The sequence below is a fragment of the Lotus japonicus genome, chromosome 3 (genome assembly GCF_012489685.1).
Source record: "Lotus japonicus ecotype B-129 chromosome 3, LjGifu_v1.2".
Classification (NCBI taxonomy): Eukaryota; Viridiplantae; Streptophyta; class Magnoliopsida; order Fabales; family Fabaceae; genus Lotus; species Lotus japonicus.
Genome location: NC_080043.1, coordinates 6,445,905 through 6,467,695, shown reverse-complemented (window position 1 = coordinate 6,467,695; position 21,791 = coordinate 6,445,905). Strand labels below are relative to the sequence as shown.

The following is a 21,791-nucleotide window of genomic DNA, read 5'->3' as shown; positions in this document are numbered from 1 at the left end:
GATCTTGGCTTAATTGCAATTTTCGTCCATGATCTATACCCCTTGTGCAATTTTGATCCCCTTTGTTTAAAAGGAGCAATTTTGGTACACCAAAAATTAGAATGTGACAATTAGGTCCACTGTTAGCCTCCATCCAATTTTAAACGGAATATTCTTATTTTGATTCCTTTTTTTGCTTATTACACCACCATGAATGACACATCATCAAATAAATAAAATAAATAAAGTAAAAAAAATTAAATACATAATAAAATTAAAAATATAGAACCCTAATCCCAATTTCCCCCAGCCACCGTCATCCTAACTCCCCTGTATCCTCCATCGTGCATCTTCATCCTCCCCCCTCCTCATCTTATCATCATTTTCACTTTTTTCTTCATTTTTCACATTACCCAGTTCAATTTGCTGCTAAAATTTTTTACATCTCCACCAGCTAATTATTCACACCGCGCCACAGCCCCCATCCCCAACCTCACACCCCCAACCCCATCTTCACCCTCTGGTTATTAACTTCAGGATCTGCAACTTTTTGTTCCCGTTTTGCTTGTCTTGGGGAACCAGATCCAACAGGGAAACGAACTTGCTCGCGCGAGTACGGCAAGGAGCTGTTCAGATCCTTCAATTCGTCCTCATCTCCGCCGCAAGCTTCCCCTATTTTCTTTCTCAATCCCACAATCTCTTTATGGGTTTGCATAGGGTGGATGGGAGATGAGGGTTTAATTTTTTGATTTGGCAGCGATGCTCCACGACCCCTCAACATGGCGTGGCTCGGCAGGGCATGAGGTAGTAGCGTGTTGGAGGTCTGATGGTGATGCAGCGACCGGCGGAGATCGGAGCGGTGGTGAGAAGGGGTTTTCGGGGTGGTTTTCTGGGTAATGGGAAAAGATTTTGATGTTTTCCAGATGAACATGAAGATAATGGTTGATGTTAGATTTGTTATTTTTTCTGGATAATTTTTTTGGTTTTTTCACGTGGGTGTATGTTCCTGAAATTCCTATAACTTGTTGGTGTTGCTTCTAAATTTGTTTCCAGACTTTTTTTGCTGTTGTTAATTCATTGCAGATGAAGATGGAGGTCGATTAGAGATCAAGAATTTGATTAGAATTAAAGTTAAATAATTTTTAAATTTTAATTAATTTTACTTTTTATTACGTGGAGTCCTAGTGGCATCTATGTGGTAAAATGTGCCAGGGCCACGTCATGAATGAATGCAACGTATGAAAAATCTGTTTGGAATTGGACGGAAACTGATTGAAGGACCCAATTGTCACAAATTGATCTTTAGTGTACCAAAATTGCTCGTTTTAAATAAAGGGGACCAAAATTGCACAAGGGGTATAGATCAGGGACGAAAAGTGCAATTAAACCTAAGATCTTCCAAGAATAAATGTTGGATTCATTGTAGGATAAATGTGTGGCCGTCTGATCAAAATATCATACTGTCTCTTTGCATATCTGAGAGCTGTCGGTGATTGAGTACTTGTTACGTTGTCGTTTTCTTCTTCTTCACTCATTATTCATTTCCAGCTATACACATAAACATCAACATTGCAATAACACCTTCAACCTTTGTGGTGGCTGGCTACCACTACTCACACAGTCACAGAGAGAGTGTGTAGGTGTGTTACCCTTTGTTTATCTCTTTCTCATTCACTCTCTGTCTATTTATTTCCATTTGGGTTGGTTCTGTTTTCTCTCTCTTTTTGGAGCTGACAAGTTTTGATATTTTGTGTTGATTTGGCTTCATTGTCCAAAAATTCATCTGGGTTTGTTCGGATTCCTGGTGATCTATCTGTTTTAATGGAAAAGATTTATTTTTTGAGGTGGGTTTTGCGTGCATGTGCAGATTTATCATGTTTGGTTGCTGTTTGGAAAGTATCAGAAATGGCAATCGGGTCTTTTTCTGATACTATCACCAAGTTGAGGATTTAGCATGACTATTGTTTCTGTAGTTGATGTTGTGCGATGTTATCGATGAAAAATTGCATTTTTTTTTGGTTTTTTGGCTTATTGTGTGTGATTAGGATATTGCTTTGTTATCTCCGCTATGTATAACTGTTGAGAATGCTTGTTGGAAGGTAGATAGAATTTTTTGATGTTATCTCAGCCTTGGAGTTTCAAATTCTGCAGACAATAAAGGAAGCTGCTTCTGAGTTAGGAGTTGATCAGAGGAGAGGAACAGAAAGTGTGGAAAGTTGCTAAGTGATGAGTGTGGCTTGAACTACCATTTGATCCCTTATTGAAATTTGGGAAGAGCTAAGCAGAGGCCATGGAGTCAGAAGGGGAAGCTGGGGTGAGTAAAACAAGTTTTTTTTTTAATATTTGATTTCTTCAAATGTTAAATGATTCTATTGAGGTGGGGTTGGTTGATGTTTGGTGACACTTTTTTGATGCCATTTTTTGTTGCTCAGGCAAAGCCAATTACAACATCGGGTGCCCAAGTGTGTCAGATCTGTAGTGATAATGTTGGGAAGACTGTGGATGGTGAAGCATTCATTGCTTGTGATGTTTGTGCTTTCCCTGTCTGCAGGCCTTGTTATGAGTATGAGAGGAAAGATGGGAATCAGTCTTGCCCTCAGTGCAAAACCCGGTACAAGAGGCACAAAGGTAAATAAATGAAGCTATAATGTTGTGATCTGTGGTGGTGAAGCTGCATATTAAGATTTCTAGATTTTAATATTCATGAATTGCGTAGCATGTGATTTGAAAATAGGCGTTAAGCTTTTCGTGACACACATTGGGGAGGATCATTCTTTGTAATGAGATTCTTAATGATTTTTTTTTTTCATGAAAAAAATGTTAACATTGTAATACACTTGAAAAACATGAAATTCCCTTGGAAGCGATTTGACCTAAATAATGCACTTAAACCTTAATACACTTTAGGAGTGAACAAGCAAGGCAGTGAGCCCGTTTGGATGCGGACTAAAGAACAGTTATTAGAGCTTATCTACTAAACAAGAACACTAGATAAGCTCTAATAAGTGCTATTTGGTTATCTACTAAAAAAAGCACTCGATAAGCACTGATAAGTGCTATTTGGTCAGCATCGGAACGGGCTTAGTGTTGGTTAGGTGTAGATCACTCGCTCTCTTTCTTTACTTCTCAGGGGTATTTCCAAATATTCCAAGTGGATAGATAGTTTATCGAATATTTCATTTGTAGTTTAGATATTTCCATCTGTAATCAAACTACTTAATTGATTCTAGGAAGTCCTGCAATTCTTGGAGACAGTGAAGAGGAGGGTGGTGCTGATGATGGTGCTAGTGACTTCAATTATGATTCAGAACATCAAAACCAAAAGCAGAAGATTTCGGAGCGTATGTTGGGCTGGCAATTAACATATGGGCGATCAGAGGAGGTTGGTGCTCCAAATTACGACAAGGAAGTTTCTCACAACCACATTCCTCGGCTGACCAGTGGACAAGAGGTCATTCAATTTGCTTCCTTCATGAAGTGTTCTCCACCTCCCTTTTTAAAAAGAGTGCAACTTTCTCCTTTAATTTTAGGTATCTGAACGAAATTTGGTAAAATCTTCAATTTCAGGTCTCTGGAGAGTTTTCTGCAGGCTCACCTGAGAGGCTCTCGATGGCATCTCCCACAGCTGGTGGCGGGAAGCGTGTCCATAATCTTCCTTATTCATCTGATGTTAATCAATCTCGTAATTCTCTGATCCTTCTCACCATGCCCATTTTCATCAATTTTTCTTTATCTGATTGTGATTTGAGTTTTTTTGGTTATATTCCCGTGCAGCAAATATCAGGGTCGGGGATTCAGGAGGATTGGGCAATGTAGCATGGAAAGAAAGGGTTGATGGCTGGAAGATGAAGCAAGAAAAGAATGTTGTTCCAATGAGCACTGGCCAGGCTGCTTCTGAAAGAGGAGCTGGAGATATTGATGCCAGTACTGATGTGCTTGTCGATGATTCTCTGTTGTGAGTATTTTTCTTTAGTGCGGCTCCATTTCTATTCGCAGCATCAAATGCCTATTTTTAGTGTCTGTGATTTATACCATATTTATTGTTATTTTGCTCTTCAGTAGTTAAGAATCTAATATGGTAATATATCATTACTAATACCAGGAAGATTTGGTAAATACCACTGTTGTATATAAGTTATTTATAGTTCTCAGTTGTTGAATAAGCATATTTGCTCAATTAAGTCTCTTGTTTGTGAACTCAAATTCTTTGTTATGCAGGAATGACGAAGCTCGACAACCTCTTTCCAGGAAGGTTTCCGTTCCGTCATCAAGAATAAATCCATATCGTATGGTCATTATTCTGCGGCTGATTATCCTTTGCATCTTTTTGCATTATCGAATAACAAATCCAGTGCCCAACGCATATGCATTGTGGTTGATATCTGTCATTTGTGAGATTTGGTTTGCCATATCATGGATATTGGATCAATTCCCTAAGTGGCTTCCTGTAAACCGTGAAACATATCTTGACAGGCTCGCGCTAAGGTAGGGAGTTTAAACTTTACTGTTCTTGTGGTCAAGAAATCATGACATGTGGCATGTATTTTTTCTTTTTTCACCCTGACTTTCTTTTAATACAAAATCCTTGTGTGTTGCAGATATGATCGGGAAGGAGAACCGTCACAGCTTGCAGCTGTTGACATTTTTGTTAGTACGGTTGACCCATTAAAGGAGCCCCCACTTGTCACCGCCAATACCGTACTATCTATTCTTGCAGTTGACTACCCAGTGGATAAGGTCTCCTGCTATGTCTCTGATGATGGTGCTGCGATGTTGACATTTGAAGCACTTGCTGAGACATCAGAGTTCGCAAGGAAATGGGTTCCTTTCGCCAAAAAGTATAGCATTGAACCCCGTGCACCTGAGTGGTACTTTGCGCTGAAGATTGATTATTTGAAAGATAAGGTTCATCCATCATTTGTCAAGGATCGTAGAGCAATGAAGGTAACAGGTTGACTCACAACTGTGTTATTCAGTTGGGTTTGCATGCATTCGTTTTATTTGTATTAGTTTTGGATTCTGCAAGGGTATCTTTTAATTTCACTTCCCTATTATGTTTTAGAGAGAATATGAAGAATTTAAAATTCGTATTAATGGACTGGTTGCGAAGGCATTGAAAGTTCCCGAAGAAGGGTGGGTGATGCAAGATGGTACCCCATGGCCGGGAAATAACACCAGAGACCATCCAGGAATGATCCAGGTTGGTTGAATTCTCGTGATGATGATCACTTCTTACAACCTGTTATTCATTTATTAGCTTTGAAGCCATCTCTCAAAGTTATTTTGTTCCTAGATAGAGTGCATGCCACATTTTTAGTGATGAAAACATTTGTATAGCAAACTGTTTTCACATGTTACTCTTGTGGACTCTATTTTGTTTGTGCGTGAATTTCTAACTTTCTGTAGCTAATTACTTATTAATAAGCACTTATCTCCAGCATGTCATTTATCAATATTGCATTCTATTTCATCCGCAGGTCTTCTTGGGCCAAAGTGGTGGACTTGACTCTGATGGTAATGAACTTCCACGTTTAGTCTATGTTTCTCGTGAAAAGCGTCCAAGTTTCCAACATCACAAGAAAGCCGGTGCCATGAATGCCCTTGTGAGTGTCATTTACAATTGAAAATGTGAATGTTACTTATCTCCCTCATGTACATGGAAATATTTTTATAACTGGTGGTGACCCATATAACTTTTGCAGGTTCGAGTATCTGCAGTCCTTACCAATGGACCTTTTTTATTGAATCTTGATTGTGATCACTACATAAACAACAGCAAGGCCTTGAGAGAAGCAATGTGCTTTATGATGGATCCTAACCTTGGTAAAAATGTTTGCTATGTCCAGTTTCCGCAGAGGTTTGATGGTATTGATAGGAATGATCGATATGCCAATCGTAATACTGTTTTCTTTGATGTAAGTAACTAAGTTTCTTTAACCATACTCGTATTATCTGATTTTTGTTACTTTTTATTCTTGTTGCCCCATATGGGATTAAAACCTCTTTTTGATACTTACTCAATCTTGAAACTTCCTTAACAGATAAACTTGAGAGGTTTGGATGGCATTCAAGGTCCTGTTTATGTGGGTACTGGGTGTGTCTTCAACAGGACTGCTTTATATGGTTATGAACCTCCTCTTAAACCCAAGCATAAAAAGCCTGGGTTGCTATCATCGCTATTTGGTGGAGATAGAAAGAAGAGCTCAAAATCTAATAAGAAGGGATCAGACAAGAAAAAGTCTAGCAAGCATGTAGACCCAACCGTGCCAATCTTCAGTCTCGAGGATATAGAAGAAGGAGTAGAAGGTAGGCCCGTCAATGTTTTTAATTGGCTCCTCTTTAGATTGCTTTGATAGGTCTACCATTCAATGCGTGTTTGGATTTCCATTGAACTCAACGTGGATCCTCGTTAAACTTACCGCGGTAAAATCTTGCTTCTCCGATCCACATTGAATTCAATGTGGCAAATTCTATCTTCATTGATACCATGATATGTGAAATCACGTTTTCGTTCACACCAAAAGCATATACTCAATCTATTTTTTTCACATTTAGTTTTGTTGTCATTTTGCATTGCTAAAATAGAGATCTGTGACTTGCTTTCCTGCTTCTGTGAGAGCTTCAAATCTGCTTCATATTTTTAATTGATCGTCACATGTTGAAAGTGTTTTTACCTGATCAGACATGTACAAATTTTCCTGCTTTAACCTCTTGGGGTGGCATTACTGTTCTTTAGCAATTGACTAATTTGCTTTCACTAATTAGACTGTTTCTTCTCATACAACTTTTTCAGGGACTGGATTTGATGATGAGAAATCACTACTTATGTCACAAATGAGCCTTGAGAAAAGATTCGGTCAGTCTGCTGTTTTCGTAGCCTCTACGCTGATGGAGAATGGTGGTGTTCCTCAGTCTGCTACTCCAGAAATTCTTCTTAAGGAGGCTATTCATGTTATCAGCTGTGGATATGAGGATAAATCAGAATGGGGAACAGAGGTGTGGTTTTATCTTATGTTGAATAATATTTCATGTTTGATTTTGTTCCCATTCTTTCTAATTATTTGAATTGAGCATATTATTCCCAACAGGTTAGTGCATTCAGAGACCAACAGATTGTATCTCACTGTTTAGTTCAATAGATGTTTACACTGAATATTGGTGCTGCAATGACTCGTTGATATTAAAAAATAGGATGCATTCATGTAATTATCTTGAAAGTTAAACTACTTTGTCTTCTGTTCTACAGATAGGATGGATTTATGGTTCTGTCACAGAAGATATTCTTACTGGATTCAAGATGCATGCCCGAGGTTGGCGGTCTATATACTGCATGCCTAAGCGCCCAGCATTTAAAGGTTCTGCTCCTATCAATCTTTCGGATCGTCTAAACCAAGTACTTCGATGGGCTTTAGGATCTGTTGAAATTCTACTAAGCAGACATTGTCCCATCTGGTACGGTTATGGTGGAAGACTAAAGTGGCTCGAACGGTTTGCATATGTGAACACCACAATCTATCCAATCACTGCCATTCCCCTTCTCATGTATTGTACCTTGCCCGCTGTCTGCCTTCTGACCAACAAGTTCATCATTCCCCAGGTTTGTTATTTATTTCTCTATAAAACATACTTCAGTAACTAAACAAGTGATTAAAGACATTCATAAATGGTTAATATCAATTTTAATCAATCTTTCTCTTGGTTTCATCCAAAATTAGTAACACATTAACTAGGATCTCCAATATTGTAAAAGTCTCCCATGTTCTTTCCTGAAACTACCCCAAAAGCTAGCTTAGGGGTGAGAGTTGTCCTACCATTTGAAAAACACTTATTTGGGATAAAGGCCAACATGTTGTAAAAATATCTCCCATGTTCTTTCAAGAAATTACCCTTATTGAGATTCCACATCGACTAGAGATAAGACAATAGAGCTTATAAAGGCTTTGCCAATCTTGGCCTAGCCCGAATAGGCGAATACTAAGAACTCTCATGAACATGACCTTGTGAATTGAAAAAAAACACATTGTTTTCAACATGTTGCTTATGTAATGCAATATCCAAACTTGTTTTTGTTTGCAGATCAGCAACATTGCAAGTATATGGTTTATCTCTCTCTTTCTTTCCATTTTTGCAACTGGGATCCTTGAGATGAGGTGGAGTGGTGTTGGAATTGATGAGTGGTGGAGGAATGAACAATTCTGGGTTATTGGTGGTGTGTCAGCACATCTCTTTGCTGTGTTCCAAGGTCTACTCAAAGTGCTCGCTGGAATTGACACCAACTTCACTGTCACCTCCAAGGCATCAGATGAAGATGGCGACTCTGCAGAGCTCTACTTGTTTAAATGGACAACCCTTCTCATACCCCCCACAACCCTTCTCATAATAAACTTGGTTGGGGTTGTTGCTGGAATTTCCTATGCCATTAACAGTGGTTACCAGTCATGGGGTCCCCTCTTTGGTAAGCTTTTCTTTGCATTTTGGGTCATCATCCATCTCTACCCCTTCCTCAAAGGTCTCATGGGACGGCAGAACCGAACACCGACCATTGTGGTGGTCTGGTCCATTCTTCTTGCATCCATTTTCTCTCTGTTATGGGTACGAGTTGATCCGTTCACCACAAGAGTCACCGGTCCTAAGGTTGAGGAGTGTGGAATTAACTGCTAGACCAAACAAGTCCATTGTGTGTTTGGATTGTAATTATATATGTTGTAGAATTTATGTATGTGCATGTAGCTTTAAATTATGGGCAGTTTGTAGCATATACAGAAAGGGAACTCAAATTAGAAGTGAAGTGTGTAACGTGAATTTTTGGAGTTGCAAGTGTAATAGACATTCCAGTTTGTTTCAGTGGAGAAGCTATACATATATCTATATATTATATAAGCGCTTGGAATTAGATTTCCCACCCCATTATTTAGAATTGCCATCCTAGCCTTTTTAAAAAAATGTCGGGACTACCCTCCGGGACTTAAACCTCTATATCAGTTCAGTTGTTGATGTTTTGGACTAGTCCGAGAGTTATAAGTTCGGAAGCTTTAATTACAGTTAAAATAGCATGACTTTAGTTCAATTGCAGCAAAAATAACATGATTTTAAAATTGAAAAGTTACATAATTCAATTTAAACAAAATTACAATACATAATCCAAGTTAAGCATTTGAAAAGTAAAGCAAAATAACAATACTGCATCTGGTAAGAGTGATAGTGATCCAGGACTATAAGTTTCGAATCTCTCCGGGACTTTAAGGTTCGGATTGGTTGATAATAAAATTTGCCACCCCCTTTTTAAGACGTCCGAGAGTTGTTGTACTAGATTAATATGAAACTTCAAGATTCAGATCTCTCAAACCAGATACTGTCACAAAAACAAAAACATGAAAATGCAGTGACAATAATATGGGACAAACAGACATGGTTACAATACCCTTTTGGTCGCGATTCTTGGTCGCTTTTGGGTACCTCAATGTCGCTTCTGGATCGCTTCTGGGTCGCACGTCTTGAGAGCTCCGAGCGTTGATGTTTTGTTCTTTTCTAAAAGTGAATATGAATTCTGTTCTAATATTAACAGAGTCCGAAAGTTGAAGTTCTGGATGAGTCTGAATGTTCAACCTCCGGAGTAAAACACGGAGGGACAATTTTGGTTTTTCCCCACTTTTAAATGGGGTGACAATTCTAAATGAGGGGGTGAGAAATCTAATTCCCCTTAGAGAGGGGTTTACATAATATGCATTAGTTTTTAGTGATGTAACTTTGAACCAGTAAATCTCACATGCTCTAGCGGGTTGCAAAATTGTTAAAAAAAAAAACAGGTTGTAATGTTTTTAGTGGCACCATCGCCTCTGCCTATCACTCTACCTCAGTCATCTTCTATGACTGTCCACCTTGTTTTTTCCACGGCCGTCTCCTCTGAGTTTGCCGCCAACCTCTCTGTCTTCCGCCTCCATGTGCTACAATGATATTACTTTCATCATCATTTCCCCGAATGGAATACAGAAGTTCATATTCACCTTATTCAATCCATTGAAACCGGATCATATGCCAGTCCAAATAGATTTTTTGTAACAAACACAATGCCGAGACAAATATGTATTGAACAATTTCAGTAACAATACCCATATGCACTTTCTTTAGGTATGGTTGTATTTCGTTTTCGCTTTCTTTAGCATTGTAGCTGTTCCGGTACAGAACTAAAGAAGAAGGGCTAAGCAAATCAGAGAGCCAAGAGAGGAAGAGAGAAAGTCAGAAATTGTGTAAAAGAGTTGGATCCCCCACCGCTTGGGTGGTGTCTCATATTTATAACATGATTTTGACCCGCTTGGGATCATGGGTCGCCCGGCCCAATAACTGTACAAATAATGAGAAGCCCAATACATCATAAAGCTGATACGCCCGTATCAGTACACAAGCCCACAAGACACCAAGTCTTAAAAGCTTTAAGACGAAGTGTGTCTTCTTTTCGAGCCCACAAGTAATCAACTCATTCAACACTACACAAAGACTAACAAGTAATTGACACGCCCAAAATGTGCAATGGAAATAATGGGCACACAGGCTCCAAAATCAAAAGTTAAAAGGCATAAAAACTAAGTAGTCATTCCTTTGTCATTTCAACTTTTGTTGTTACTTCTTAATCTTTGTGTAGCGTGTGCAAGTTGACCCAAATCGTCTCTTCGCATCAATCACAGCCTCATTGTCATTATCATGAATAATTTTTTCTTCCCCTAAACCATGATTACAACCTGCTCTCATAATACCACAAGTAATAATGCACAATAATTTGAAACTTGAACAAAACAAAATAAAAGTTAAAGACTTAAATGTAAATCAATAACATGGAACACATGATATTGTTTAATATCGCCCAAAGGACGATATTGTTTAATATCGCCCAACTAAAGAGTTCGAATATGACTATCATAAACCAATTAACACACTATTTCACGAAATCATCAAAACTGAAAAATATAGCCTCAGATATCAAAGCTCAAAAATATAACTTATCAAAATTTCCATTTACTAACCTTTCTTCAGAACCATTTCATCTTTCTTTACCGTATATAGTAAAATAACTTTTGATCAAATCTCACAGATTTTGGAGAATTTTATATCAATCAACTACTTTGGAATCATAAGGCCTTTGTATATATAACTTAGTCAAAATTTTCATTTCTTGACTTAGTTATTCATGGAAATCAAAGTCTCACATTTGATTTCATTAGTATGCTCGCGTGGAGACTTGTGCTTATTTTGGACAAGCTTAAATCCAATTTAAGGCTGTGCTTATGAATTCGTGGTCAAATGCTCTTGTTTTAAGAGACTTACTCTTTCTCAATTGTCTGACGTCGCCCAATTGATAGACCTTAGTTGATATGTTTCCGCCATGGGAACAAATAAAATGTTACGCCCTTGAACATTTTTTAAAAGGTTATGCCTCGTTAAAAACTCTCCCGCCTGGGGTAGAGAAAAGAGTGCATACAAATAAAATGTTACGCCCTTGAACATTTTTTTTAAAAGGTTATGCCTCGTTAAAAACTCTCCCGTCTGGGGTAGAGAAAAGAGTGCATACAAATAAAATGTTACGCCCTTGAACATTTTTTTTAAAAGGTTATGCCTCGTTAAAAACTCTCCCGCCTGGGGTAGAGAAAGGAGTGCATACAAATAAAATGTTACGCCCTTGAACATTTTTTAAAAGGTTATGCCTCGTTAAAAACTCTCCCGCCTGGGGTAGAGAAAAGAGTGCATACCTGTTGCTCCTTTCATTTTCTGTACATAATGTTTTATGCTTTGACTGTTTTTAGTCAACTCATCACCTGTCAACTCATCACCTTGTTAGCATGAGATAAAATATAATATAACATTGACAATATCAAAACATGTAAGAAGCGAACAAACATGCAAATTGTACAGGAACAATATTCAAAATCCAAAACCTTAAAGAAATTAGTTTTCTCAGTATTATGAATGAGTCTTCTCAATTACTAAACTAAGCAGCAAAAACACAATGGAACACTTCTTATGATCAAACTCAAACACACAACACCCAAACCTAAAGTTTTCTAAGTGAAATGGCAGTTTAACATGAAAGCTGGCCAAATAATATAAGGCATAGCATCAGAAACACTTGATAACCAACACAAAGTCAAGAACTCAGGGTAACTTTTTTTTCAAACAGCAAAGTTATACTTTCTTGAACTTCTTTTGAACTCACATAGAAAACTTATCAAATATATGGTAGGCACATTTTGAGCACACTTCAAACTGGGATTCATTGTTCCCAACATATCTCAAAAAGCAATCAGATCTAAAATCAAGGTGGAAGCAACCTAGTGGTACAAATATTCCACAAAATCATGATTTCTCTCTCACATAAAACACAGGCAGTGAAAATCATATCACCAAACAGGTATGCAGCAATGAAAACAAACCGCTTATGGAAGAGTCTTCCGAGCTAAACCATGAGCTCATCAGAATTTGAAAACTGAAATCAATTTCCAGAATGCAAAAGAATTTTCATAACCTTCATATACAACTTTCATACATTTTCACAAAACTTTGAATGGTATGCCTCAATTTTCAAGATGGAGCTTTACTCACAGGAAAATAGCAAATCAACACAATAGAAGAGGCATGCGGTACTCGTTAAACACAAATAATCATTGTATCTTCTAATTCATTGAACTTCAACAAATAAAACCATTTGCTAAGTATGAAGATAGATCATGCTTGTATCATTTGCATACTTATTTTAAGATAGATCACATGGGGCAAGCTATGTTATTCATTGAATCCAAAATATGACAGAAACTTTGACTAAAAACCAGCATGATAGAATTTTCAATAATTTGCAAATGAGTCATGCACATGTATTATAAGTTCATTTTCGACATCAACCATTCAACCATATTACGACAGCATAAAGGAAGATAAGTTCAGAAATTATGCAAACCCAATGCGTTATCTCAGCTCCAGATTTCATGCATTCCTCAAAATGTGACCAGCTTTTAGATTAGTTGCTGCCAACTCCGATGCCCCTTCTTTAAGGTGGAGAGTTTTGGCCCTCAAATTTCAAGTGGAGCTCATGAAACAAATAAAAATGGTAAGAAGATGCAACAGTATGAGGACAGATTGCAAGGCTTAATTAGAATAGAATAAACTAGAGACTTATGCCATGTAACACAAAAGAAAACTCAAACCAGAATTATTACATGCCTGTAAAGAAGCAGAAGGTAACATACAGATTCATACAAACAAGTAGGTCATCATTAAATCAACATATTCTTTGAGGACTCAAATAAATTAACTAGTTGTAGTAAACTAAGTTCCAAACCAGCACCAAAACATATGATTATACTTGATACACATTTCAAAACACAACGCCTTATCCCTCATAATAACCAGATCACATGAAAAAGAAATAGTTATAAAATCAAACACCTCTAATTAGGAAGTTAACTGCCAAGTTTCATGTTCGGATGCAAATAAGTGCAGGTTCATATTTAAACTACTCAAATGGGCAAGGAATGAACCAGATAGCAGGCATGCTTATGAACAAAAACCACATGATAAGAAAACAGAACACTATCTGCTACATAAACTGGCAAAAAGCAAACAAGCAAACTGGCAGATTATGCAGAGACAGTGTTTTAATCAAGAAGCAAACTTGGACTAGATATTGGAACCAAAATTTTAATTATGCAGGTTATTTTCAAAGCAAACTTGCGGCATATGCATTCACCAAACCAATATAGGGCAATCATAAACAGAAATAGATTCACTAGGAATTAGGCTCAAAGGATTAAATTGTCACCCATCTGGCTTTTGTTTCTTGAAATTCACATAGGAGATTTATCAAGCATATAGCAGGTAATAAAACCAAAATAGAATCATGAAAGAAAATGAGAGCCAATGTGATAAGGTCTGGAAAGAATAAACCAGTAGAAATTGCAGGCGCATCAGGGAGTTGAGTTTGAGTTGATCTTTTGTTATCATATGCAAAACTGAAATGCAGAAATCGTTCACCGATTTTGTCAAACAGTTAGTATGCAACTCTGATTTTCCATTGCCTCGCTCCATCAAGTGTGGTCCACCATATGCCATGAGAAAAATGGAGATATCAGTCTTAAAGCAAAAACAATCAAAGGAGAGTAGGAAACAAAACACAAAGAAATAATCCAAAAAGCCAGAATCTTCTTTGGGCGATCCTAAACAATATGCTTGAATTTTCTTGGTTTCCCGCATCCTGTTCGCCACCGCCATAGACTAGGTTCACGTTCAAAAGGATCCTTTCGCTAATCTGAACCATAGGTAACATTTGCTCGCCGAATTTGAATACCGGCGACAACTTGCTCGCCACTGAACTTTAACGTCGGCGACCCTTGCTCGCCAAGCTTCAACCGCCAAAAGCAAAAACTTATTCGCCGTAATAACGTCCCCGCAGCAAACGTGTTTGCCATAACTCCATCGCCGCAGGAAACGTGTTGAGATTGCCTCATATGCAAAGTTGAAGTGCCGAAATCGTTCACCGATTTCATCGAACAGTTGGCGTGCCATTCTGATTCTCCACTACTTCTTCTTGATCTGATCCATTTCTCCATAAGGATCTGTTTGAATGGTCCTGAATCAATTTGGCTTGATCCAGAGGTGGCGGTTGAGACAACATGAACGGTTGCAACTCTGAGTTAGCAGTTGAGAATGGCCGTTTAAATTCTGGGCATGGCGGTTGAAATTGAGTGGGCGGTTTCCACTCAAAAGTGGTGGCTTCATCTCCTAAGGTGCGGTTGTGCAGTTTCTTCTTCTTGGTACCGACCTCGACCGAGTAACCGTCACCGGATTTCAGCGCAATGAAATCTGAGTTCGACGACGACTCTTCCGCCAGGCGAGCCCGGAGTGCTGCGAGAGTTTGAGAAGGCGTGGCGGAAGTGTTGGTGGTGGTGATTGAGGATGAAGAGAAGAGTTTGGTGGCCAATTTGAGGGTTCCAGCGACGGTTCTAACCCGCGAATACATGATCCCTCGCTCTCTTCTCTCGCCCACTCTTTCTCTTCCAATTTCTTTGCTTCATTTTTCAGATGTAGATAACCCACGAAGGATTTCTATGGGATGGTGGTCGGCGATTGCAAGTTCAGAGAAGGGGATTGGCGGTGGAAAAGAAGGATGAAACTGGTGGTTAGAGAAAAGCTTATGATGATCCGGAGACGGATGAGATTTGTAGAAGTAGGGAAATTTTACCTAGCCCCACGGTGGGCGCCAATGTTGGGCGCCAATGTTCCGGTATAGAACTAAAGAAGAAGGGCTAAGCAAATCAGAGAGCCAAGAGAGGAAGAGAGAAAGTCAGAAATTGTGTAAAAGAGTTGGATCCCCCACCGCTTGGGTGGTGTTTCATATTTATAACATGATTTTGACCCGCTTGGGATCATGGGTCGCCCGGCCCAATAACTGTACAAATAATGAGAAGCCCAATACATCATAAAGCTGATACGCCCGTATCAGTACAGTAGCAAAGGATTTTTTTTTGTCAACGTAGCAAAGGATTTGTTTCTCAACTCCTTATGAATTCAAGAAATTTTATACTTTTGAGAAAAAAATTACCTATGTACACTTTTTTATTCTTTTTATCTCTTAGAAAATACTATTTGGCGGGATGTTATATTTTTGGCATGATGCAGTGTTTTAACTCGAACAACAGTAGCTGCAGAGCAATGCACCATCCAGTTTGAACCACTGCAGCTTGCATGTTCATCATCTATATTAAAAGTGTGAATCATCATGCAGAAAGAACATGGTCTAATAAAATTGAAATAGCTACATTATATAGAAATTAAGTATATACCAGAAGGGATTACACAAGTCTCACCATCATCCATATCAGATTGATTCTCATTCAAAACTGCAAGTAACAGAACACACATTGAGAATCACTTAATAATCACTTAGAGTCCATCAGAATCACTTATACTGCAATAAATTTCTCAAAACACTCAGAGTATATGAGAATCACTTACTAAGTTGTACTTATACTACATTATATGACGGAATTACCGTTTTGGCGTTTCCTCTTACGGTGGCAATCTGATTGAGGTTGGGAATAAACCGGGTCAGTAATGATCTCAATACGGAGAACCCTATCGGAGTAATGCACATCGTTGAAAGCGAAGGTAAAATTGGGTTCACAAGAAGAAGAAGAAGAAGAAGAAGACTCCATCACCAATTTTGAATGCTTCTTCTCACCCTCCTTGCCTACAAGATCAAACCCTAAACAATTGGATTTGGAGGGGAAGACGAAGAGGTTATGTGTGTGAGAGAGTGTGTAAGACAGAGTTAAGAATTTGACAAGCCCGTCAAAAAAGTGATTAAATGTGTGTTGAATATGAAATGCTTGAAATTTAATAGACATTTAACTTGTATTGAATCAAATCCTTGAACTTTCAAAAAAAATAAAATCCTTGAAGATTTAATACATGTTTAATGCAAAATCAAATATATTAAAATAAATATCTAATTCTTTTTTTAGGTACCATCACAATCAACCGTCAAGACTTGTGAGACTAATTTTTCGCATCATGGTCAACGAATTAAGTGATAGGGGCTCATCAATTTGTATTTTCCATGTGTCGCTGCTGAGCCTACGTGACACTGCCACGCCAATTAATAAGGTGTTGTGGATTTTTTGTTATTTATTTTAACTAATTTTCGAAGTAATTTATCTTTCTCTTTTTAAAATACAAAAAATATTAATTAACATAAAAATTAATTAAAAACCCTTATCTTCTTCATCTACACCTCACTATCATTTCATCATCATCATCATTTCTTCATTTCAATCTCATCACCTCGCTCTCGTGCTCTCCCTCACCCCGTTCATTCTTTACCCTTCAAATCGATCCTCTAGCCTTCAGCCTTCGTTCATCATCTCTTCTTCATCATCATCCATCTTCCAAATCTACTTGATCCACCACCCAGAATCTTTAAGAACCCAAATCTCCTAGATCTGTGATCTCCCCATATTTTTTTTATAGACCAATGTTAATTGTTAGTAAATTAGTTCATTCATCAGGATTCGAACCCTGACCCTTCACCCTACAAATCTCTTCATTCCCTTACCCTCCACCCGTGACCTCCCCTAATGGCTTGAATGTGAAGAAAAAATGGGTAATTTGTCTCTCTTCCATGTCAATATGTCTCCATAGTAACGGCGAGTATGGTGGGTTGGGGTTGCGGTGGGGGTTATGGCTTTTTTGGGGGTGGGGTTGCGATGGGCATGGAGGGGAGCTGGGTTTCTAAATTGTGGTGGGTGAGAATTGTTGGGCTAAAGAAAGACCCAAACAAATGAGGTGGTTTTTTTTTTGTCAAAGACAAAGGAGATGGTTTAAAAATTGGGAGATAAAACTCTACATCGGGCTTTGAGCAACCCATAAGTGGATCAGACACCACATCTTTAACCCAAAACCTTAAGGTAATGGGTGTATGGGTCCTCACACTTATAAACCACTCAAACTTATCCTTAAGTTCCAATGTAGGACTTACTCGCACTTGAATTCCCAACAGGAATTGCAATGTGTTAGATGAAGTTGCGGTGGGTCGGGGTTCTGGGTTTTAATGCAAGTATAAGCAAGTTTTATGTTCCCCTGCACTTGCACTGTTCTTGATTTAGATTTTCTCCTCCTTGTGTGAATGAGTTGATTTAATGATTGGCAAGATCAAAATCACAAACTGCCAAAAAATTTAGATCAAAAGGTTCTATCAAAATTTTCAAATTAACATGATCACATCAATAGTTAAAATAACATTCTCATTCTCATTCTCTTGTCCTTCTCAGAGAAGGATAAGGAGAAGGAGAAGAAAGTGAAAGATGAGTAATAAATTGGATTGAAAAACTAATTTATTTCTATGACATTATATATGAATTAATAATAATTATTGTTATAATAAATTTTAAATTCAAAATGATCATAATTTCTTATAGATAATTTGATTGTAACTCACACTTGAAAAAAGTATTAAGAATTTAATTTGAGTTGAAGTGCGACATTATTAAAAATGAGTGAAATGAATCATTTGTAAGAGATATATTTCATACACCAACACCTAAAATATTTAAGTAATGATATGGTGATCAAATCTCTTTAGTGGTATTTGGTGATCCCGACCCCAACCCTTCTAAAATCATAAACATTAACCAATACACATAAACAAAACACTTTAAAAAAAAACAAACAAAACAAAACATTAAGAAAAAAAAATCTCTCTTGACTACCAAGTAACCCTTACGTTAAAATTCAATCCAATTTTTATTTCTGAATTTTGCAAATTACTAGTAAGAAAGAAATTGCTATTCTATTCTGATTTTGTAATCCCTATCTTCTTCTTTTTATTCTTCATATCACATCCAGTAAAATCACGTGCAGTGAGTGGCACGTGTCATTCTACTAATTCCACCAGTTCATGCATTGCATTTGCCTCTGCAACGTGTCTGTGGAATGCAAACCGTACACATCATGGTTACACGTGGCAGAAGATGCAACCAGCATCGCTCAGTGACAGTTGGACACGTGGCACCATGGTTGCATTCTTTAATATATATCCACTCTCCTCCTTTATCAAAAGCGCATAGCTTGAATCATTGGCATGCAAACTGCATATTGCATAAGAGGAAGAGAGTTGAGGATATTCATTCATTCTTGAAGAAGAATAATTTCTGTTTGTTTTCCCGGAAAGTGACAGAAGAAAATGGCTACTACTCATGAGGAACCAATTCTCTCCAGGATTGACCGTTTGGATAACATGGTAAGTGCGCCATCTTGGAATTAGCTAACACTTTTATTTGCATGTTAATTAACATTGTTAAAAATTCTTCTTTTAGAAGTTGAAAGAGAAAATTTTAAATTTGTTCCAAGTATTAATTAAGGTCACTTCAAGCTCAGAAAGTAAGGAGCAGAGCATAGGCCAAAATTAGAGCTGATTTGATTAGAGAAAAGACTTCTAATTTAGTAATTTCTCATCAATTATGGCTACCCGCGCGATATCGGAAATGAATAATTGTTCCCAGTGTTATCAGACTCGAACCGGTGATCGACTCGGTCGAGACACTGGGTTAATGAGTCAATGGTTCAACCACTGGGTCATTGGTTCGATTGTTTGACTCGGTTTATATTAAAAAAATTATAATAATTTAAAATATAACTTTAGTATATCATATATATAAAATAATATGCATTCTTCCTAACAAGAAGCAAGGTGGTGTAGTGGAAACTTGGATTAGTTTTCCTCCTCTAGGTCCTGTGTTCAAATCCTAGCCATGGCAATTTTTTTAAATAACTCTCAATTGAATATCATTTGACCAAATAATTAACATTAAATGTAAATTAATTACAGTTTGACCATTAAAAACAGTTTTAACAAAAAAAAAAAGCAAAATCAGAAAAAAAAAAAAAAACTGACCGGTTCATCAAAAAACCGACCGAATCGCCGGTTTATCCCCTGAACCGGCCGGTCCAAACTGGTTTATACCGGTTTGATTGCTTGACCGATCTGATTGATGGCTCGGACCGGTAAGGGGTCCGGTTCCCGGTTCAACCGGTCGAATCGGCCGGTCCGGTCCGAGTTTTATAACTATGATTGTTCCTTCACACCTCAAAGATGAGGTGAAAAGATATGGAGGAGGAGAGAGATAGGAAGAAAAGAAAAAGTAAGAGAAAAAGTATAAGATGTGATAGTTGCTAAGACGAGAGAGATATAAATGAAGTGTATAAGAAATGTATATATCATTATTGTTGGTCTGAAATTGAAAAAGCTTATGTTAAATTCTATATGTTCTTATGATTCAAACTGAAAAGCTTGTAAATATATATATGGTTTGCCAAATTTAATTTAGAGGGTATACTAATTTTCTGTAATACATCTTAATTAACTTAGGAAAGGAGATTATATTCTATAAGTTTTATAGTCCAAGCTGATTCGTGTAAGAATTTAGGATAGACTGTAACAATTTTGACTTAAGTATGCAAATAGTTTACAATATTGATCGATTTTAACTAAATTCTTATAAAATATTTACAAGATTAGTAACCATTTTTATATGATATATAGAGTAATAGGAAGTTTAATCTGAAATTGAAAATTATGGGGAATTTCGTTCACAATGAACCATAGAGTTAGATGTTATTTTGATTTGATGATGCTTCATTTTATTCTTATAATAAAAGTAATACACTGCAGTTGAGGCAAATGGAGGAAATCAGAGGGTACAACCGATCTCCAAAGAGCTCATGTGCATCCACTCCAACAAGTGGAAGTGATGGACGTGTATCATCCGTTGATTTCTCCCCAAAGAGCTTGGAGAAGCACTGCCGTCCGATCGAGACCGTGATGATGGAGACCGAAGTCAAAGGAACACTAGTAGAGAGGCTCGATCAAGTGGAGGATCGGATGCTAAAGGTAAATCCACCTGGATGGTCACTAACCGTAGGTGTATGATAATGCTTTATGGGTCTAATGTATTGTATGAAAACTTTGTTTGCAGCTAGAAGAAGAGTGGCTAGCAGAGAGGAAGAGAGAAGAAGAGAAGAAAACGGTGAAGAAGCCAAAGAAGGGTTTCAAACAGTTAGTGAAGCAATGTGTGAAAGCAAGAGGAGAACATGATAAAAAGCATGGATGAATTATGAACATTGTGGCTGCTAGCTTCAACTTTGTTTTTGGATTTCATTGTACATTAATTGTTGCTGCTTCTACTGTGCCAATGTTTTCAATTTTATGGTACATTTTATTTTTCCTTTTTGTAGGAATGTTCAAGTGAAGGCATTTTATAAGATTTGACTTCTATCAATAATATTCCCTAGATTGCATTCCTGTCTCCAATGCAAATGTTCCTTTCAAACGAAAGGATGAAAGAATAATTAAATTGAGCTGATGAACTAATTTAATTGACTGTAGTTAAATGAGAAAAATAATGAACAAATTAGACTGCCTTATTCTTTGTTTTTTGGTTGTCAAGGACCACCTTATTCTGATTGACATCTTTGAGAATGCAAGGCTTATATATATATATATATATATAAAAAAAAACTTTGAGAATGGAAGTAAGAAATAAGAGAAATAATGTATTCTGAATGCCTTTCTTGGGTTTTTGCTGCGCCTGGCCCAGTGAGCCCAAAGCAGATTTACAAAAACAAAATAAAAAACGAAAAAAATGTGACAAAGAAGAGAAACGCCTATATCATGAGCCTATTAAAATAAATATAATTTTTGTTTAAATAAAAACAAGTCCCACATGGATTTAAGAGGGACAAGTCAAATTTTATGTGTTTTAGGTCCAATTTTCTCAAGGTCTTTAGACCATATACCACACTCATGACTGCCTAGCACTCACCAAAACGTAGAGCAATATTTTAGGCATGCGCGTCCAAGTTCAATGAAAGTGTACTTGATATATGTGTCTCATTCTCATATATATTGCTATATCTATTGTAAACCTAGAGAGAATCAATCATATAAAGAGTATAATTAATTGACAAATATATCTCATAATTAACTATCATAATTCTCATAAATATGATGATGTCCTAAGCCATTACCTTATCTATCATTACTTTCCATAGACAACCATTAGACTTGGCTTTATTGTCCTGAGCCTAAATACATGGAAGATAGTAGGCCACACCCTTGTTCATAGTTCATAGCAACATTTCTTTTGGTAGAAAAAAAATGATTCACTATACTTGCGCAATAAATTAGGTGATTTTGAATCAACGGTGTTGTCGTATTCACTTAGCTGAATTTTTTTCCAAGTGTGATGTGACCCCATGCAAGCATACACCACCGT

At 37.3% G+C, this 21,791-nt stretch overlaps 2 protein-coding genes across 3 annotated transcripts; both read left to right on the top strand.

Moving 5' to 3' along the window:
* Positions 1-1,456: 1,456 nt before the first annotated feature.
* Positions 1,457-8,823, top strand: LOC130748790 (cellulose synthase A catalytic subunit 3 [UDP-forming]). 2 transcript variants are annotated; one of them, XM_057602037.1, is made up of 15 exons: positions 1,457-1,619; positions 2,131-2,293; positions 2,412-2,607; positions 3,210-3,430; positions 3,547-3,661; positions 3,754-3,934; positions 4,198-4,464; positions 4,578-4,923; positions 5,042-5,179; positions 5,457-5,582; positions 5,682-5,894; positions 6,021-6,285; positions 6,773-6,975; positions 7,226-7,576; positions 8,056-8,823. In XM_057602037.1, exons 2-15 carry the CDS (start codon positions 2,270-2,272, stop codon positions 8,638-8,640), a joined length of 3,231 nt encoding a protein of 1,076 aa, XP_057458020.1. In that variant the 5' UTR covers positions 1,457-1,619; positions 2,131-2,269; the 3' UTR covers positions 8,641-8,823. The 2 variants fall into 2 exon arrangements, with proteins under 2 accessions (XP_057458020.1, XP_057458021.1); XM_057602038.1 differs by having other exon boundaries at positions 1,608-1,823.
* Positions 8,824-18,576: 9,753 nt separating this feature from the next.
* LOC130749366 (uncharacterized) lies at positions 18,577-20,787 on the top strand. Its single transcript, XM_057602711.1, has 3 exons — positions 18,577-18,757; positions 20,189-20,407; positions 20,493-20,787. The coding sequence occupies exons 1-3, from the start codon at positions 18,701-18,703 to the stop codon at positions 20,625-20,627; spliced, it is 411 nt and encodes a 136-aa protein (XP_057458694.1). The 5' UTR covers positions 18,577-18,700; the 3' UTR covers positions 20,628-20,787.
* The last annotated feature ends 1,004 nt before the right edge of the window (positions 20,788-21,791 follow it).

Coding starts and splice junctions, on each gene's coding strand:
- LOC130748790 (XM_057602037.1), top strand. CDS start 2,270: ATGGAGTCAGAAGGGGAAGCTGGG. Junction 4,924..5,041: donor AGGATCGTAGAGCAATGAAG/GTAACAGGTTGA, acceptor ATTATGTTTTAG/AGAGAATATGAAGAATTTAA. Junction 7,577..8,055: donor ACAAGTTCATCATTCCCCAG/GTTTGTTATTTA, acceptor TTTTGTTTGCAG/ATCAGCAACATTGCAAGTAT.
- LOC130749366 (XM_057602711.1), top strand. CDS start 18,701: ATGGCTACTACTCATGAGGAACCAATTCTCTCCAGGATTGACCGTTTG. Junction 18,758..20,188: donor TTGACCGTTTGGATAACATG/GTAAGTGCGCCA, acceptor AATACACTGCAG/TTGAGGCAAATGGAGGAAAT. Junction 20,408..20,492: donor TGGAGGATCGGATGCTAAAG/GTAAATCCACCT, acceptor CTTTGTTTGCAG/CTAGAAGAAGAGTGGCTAGC.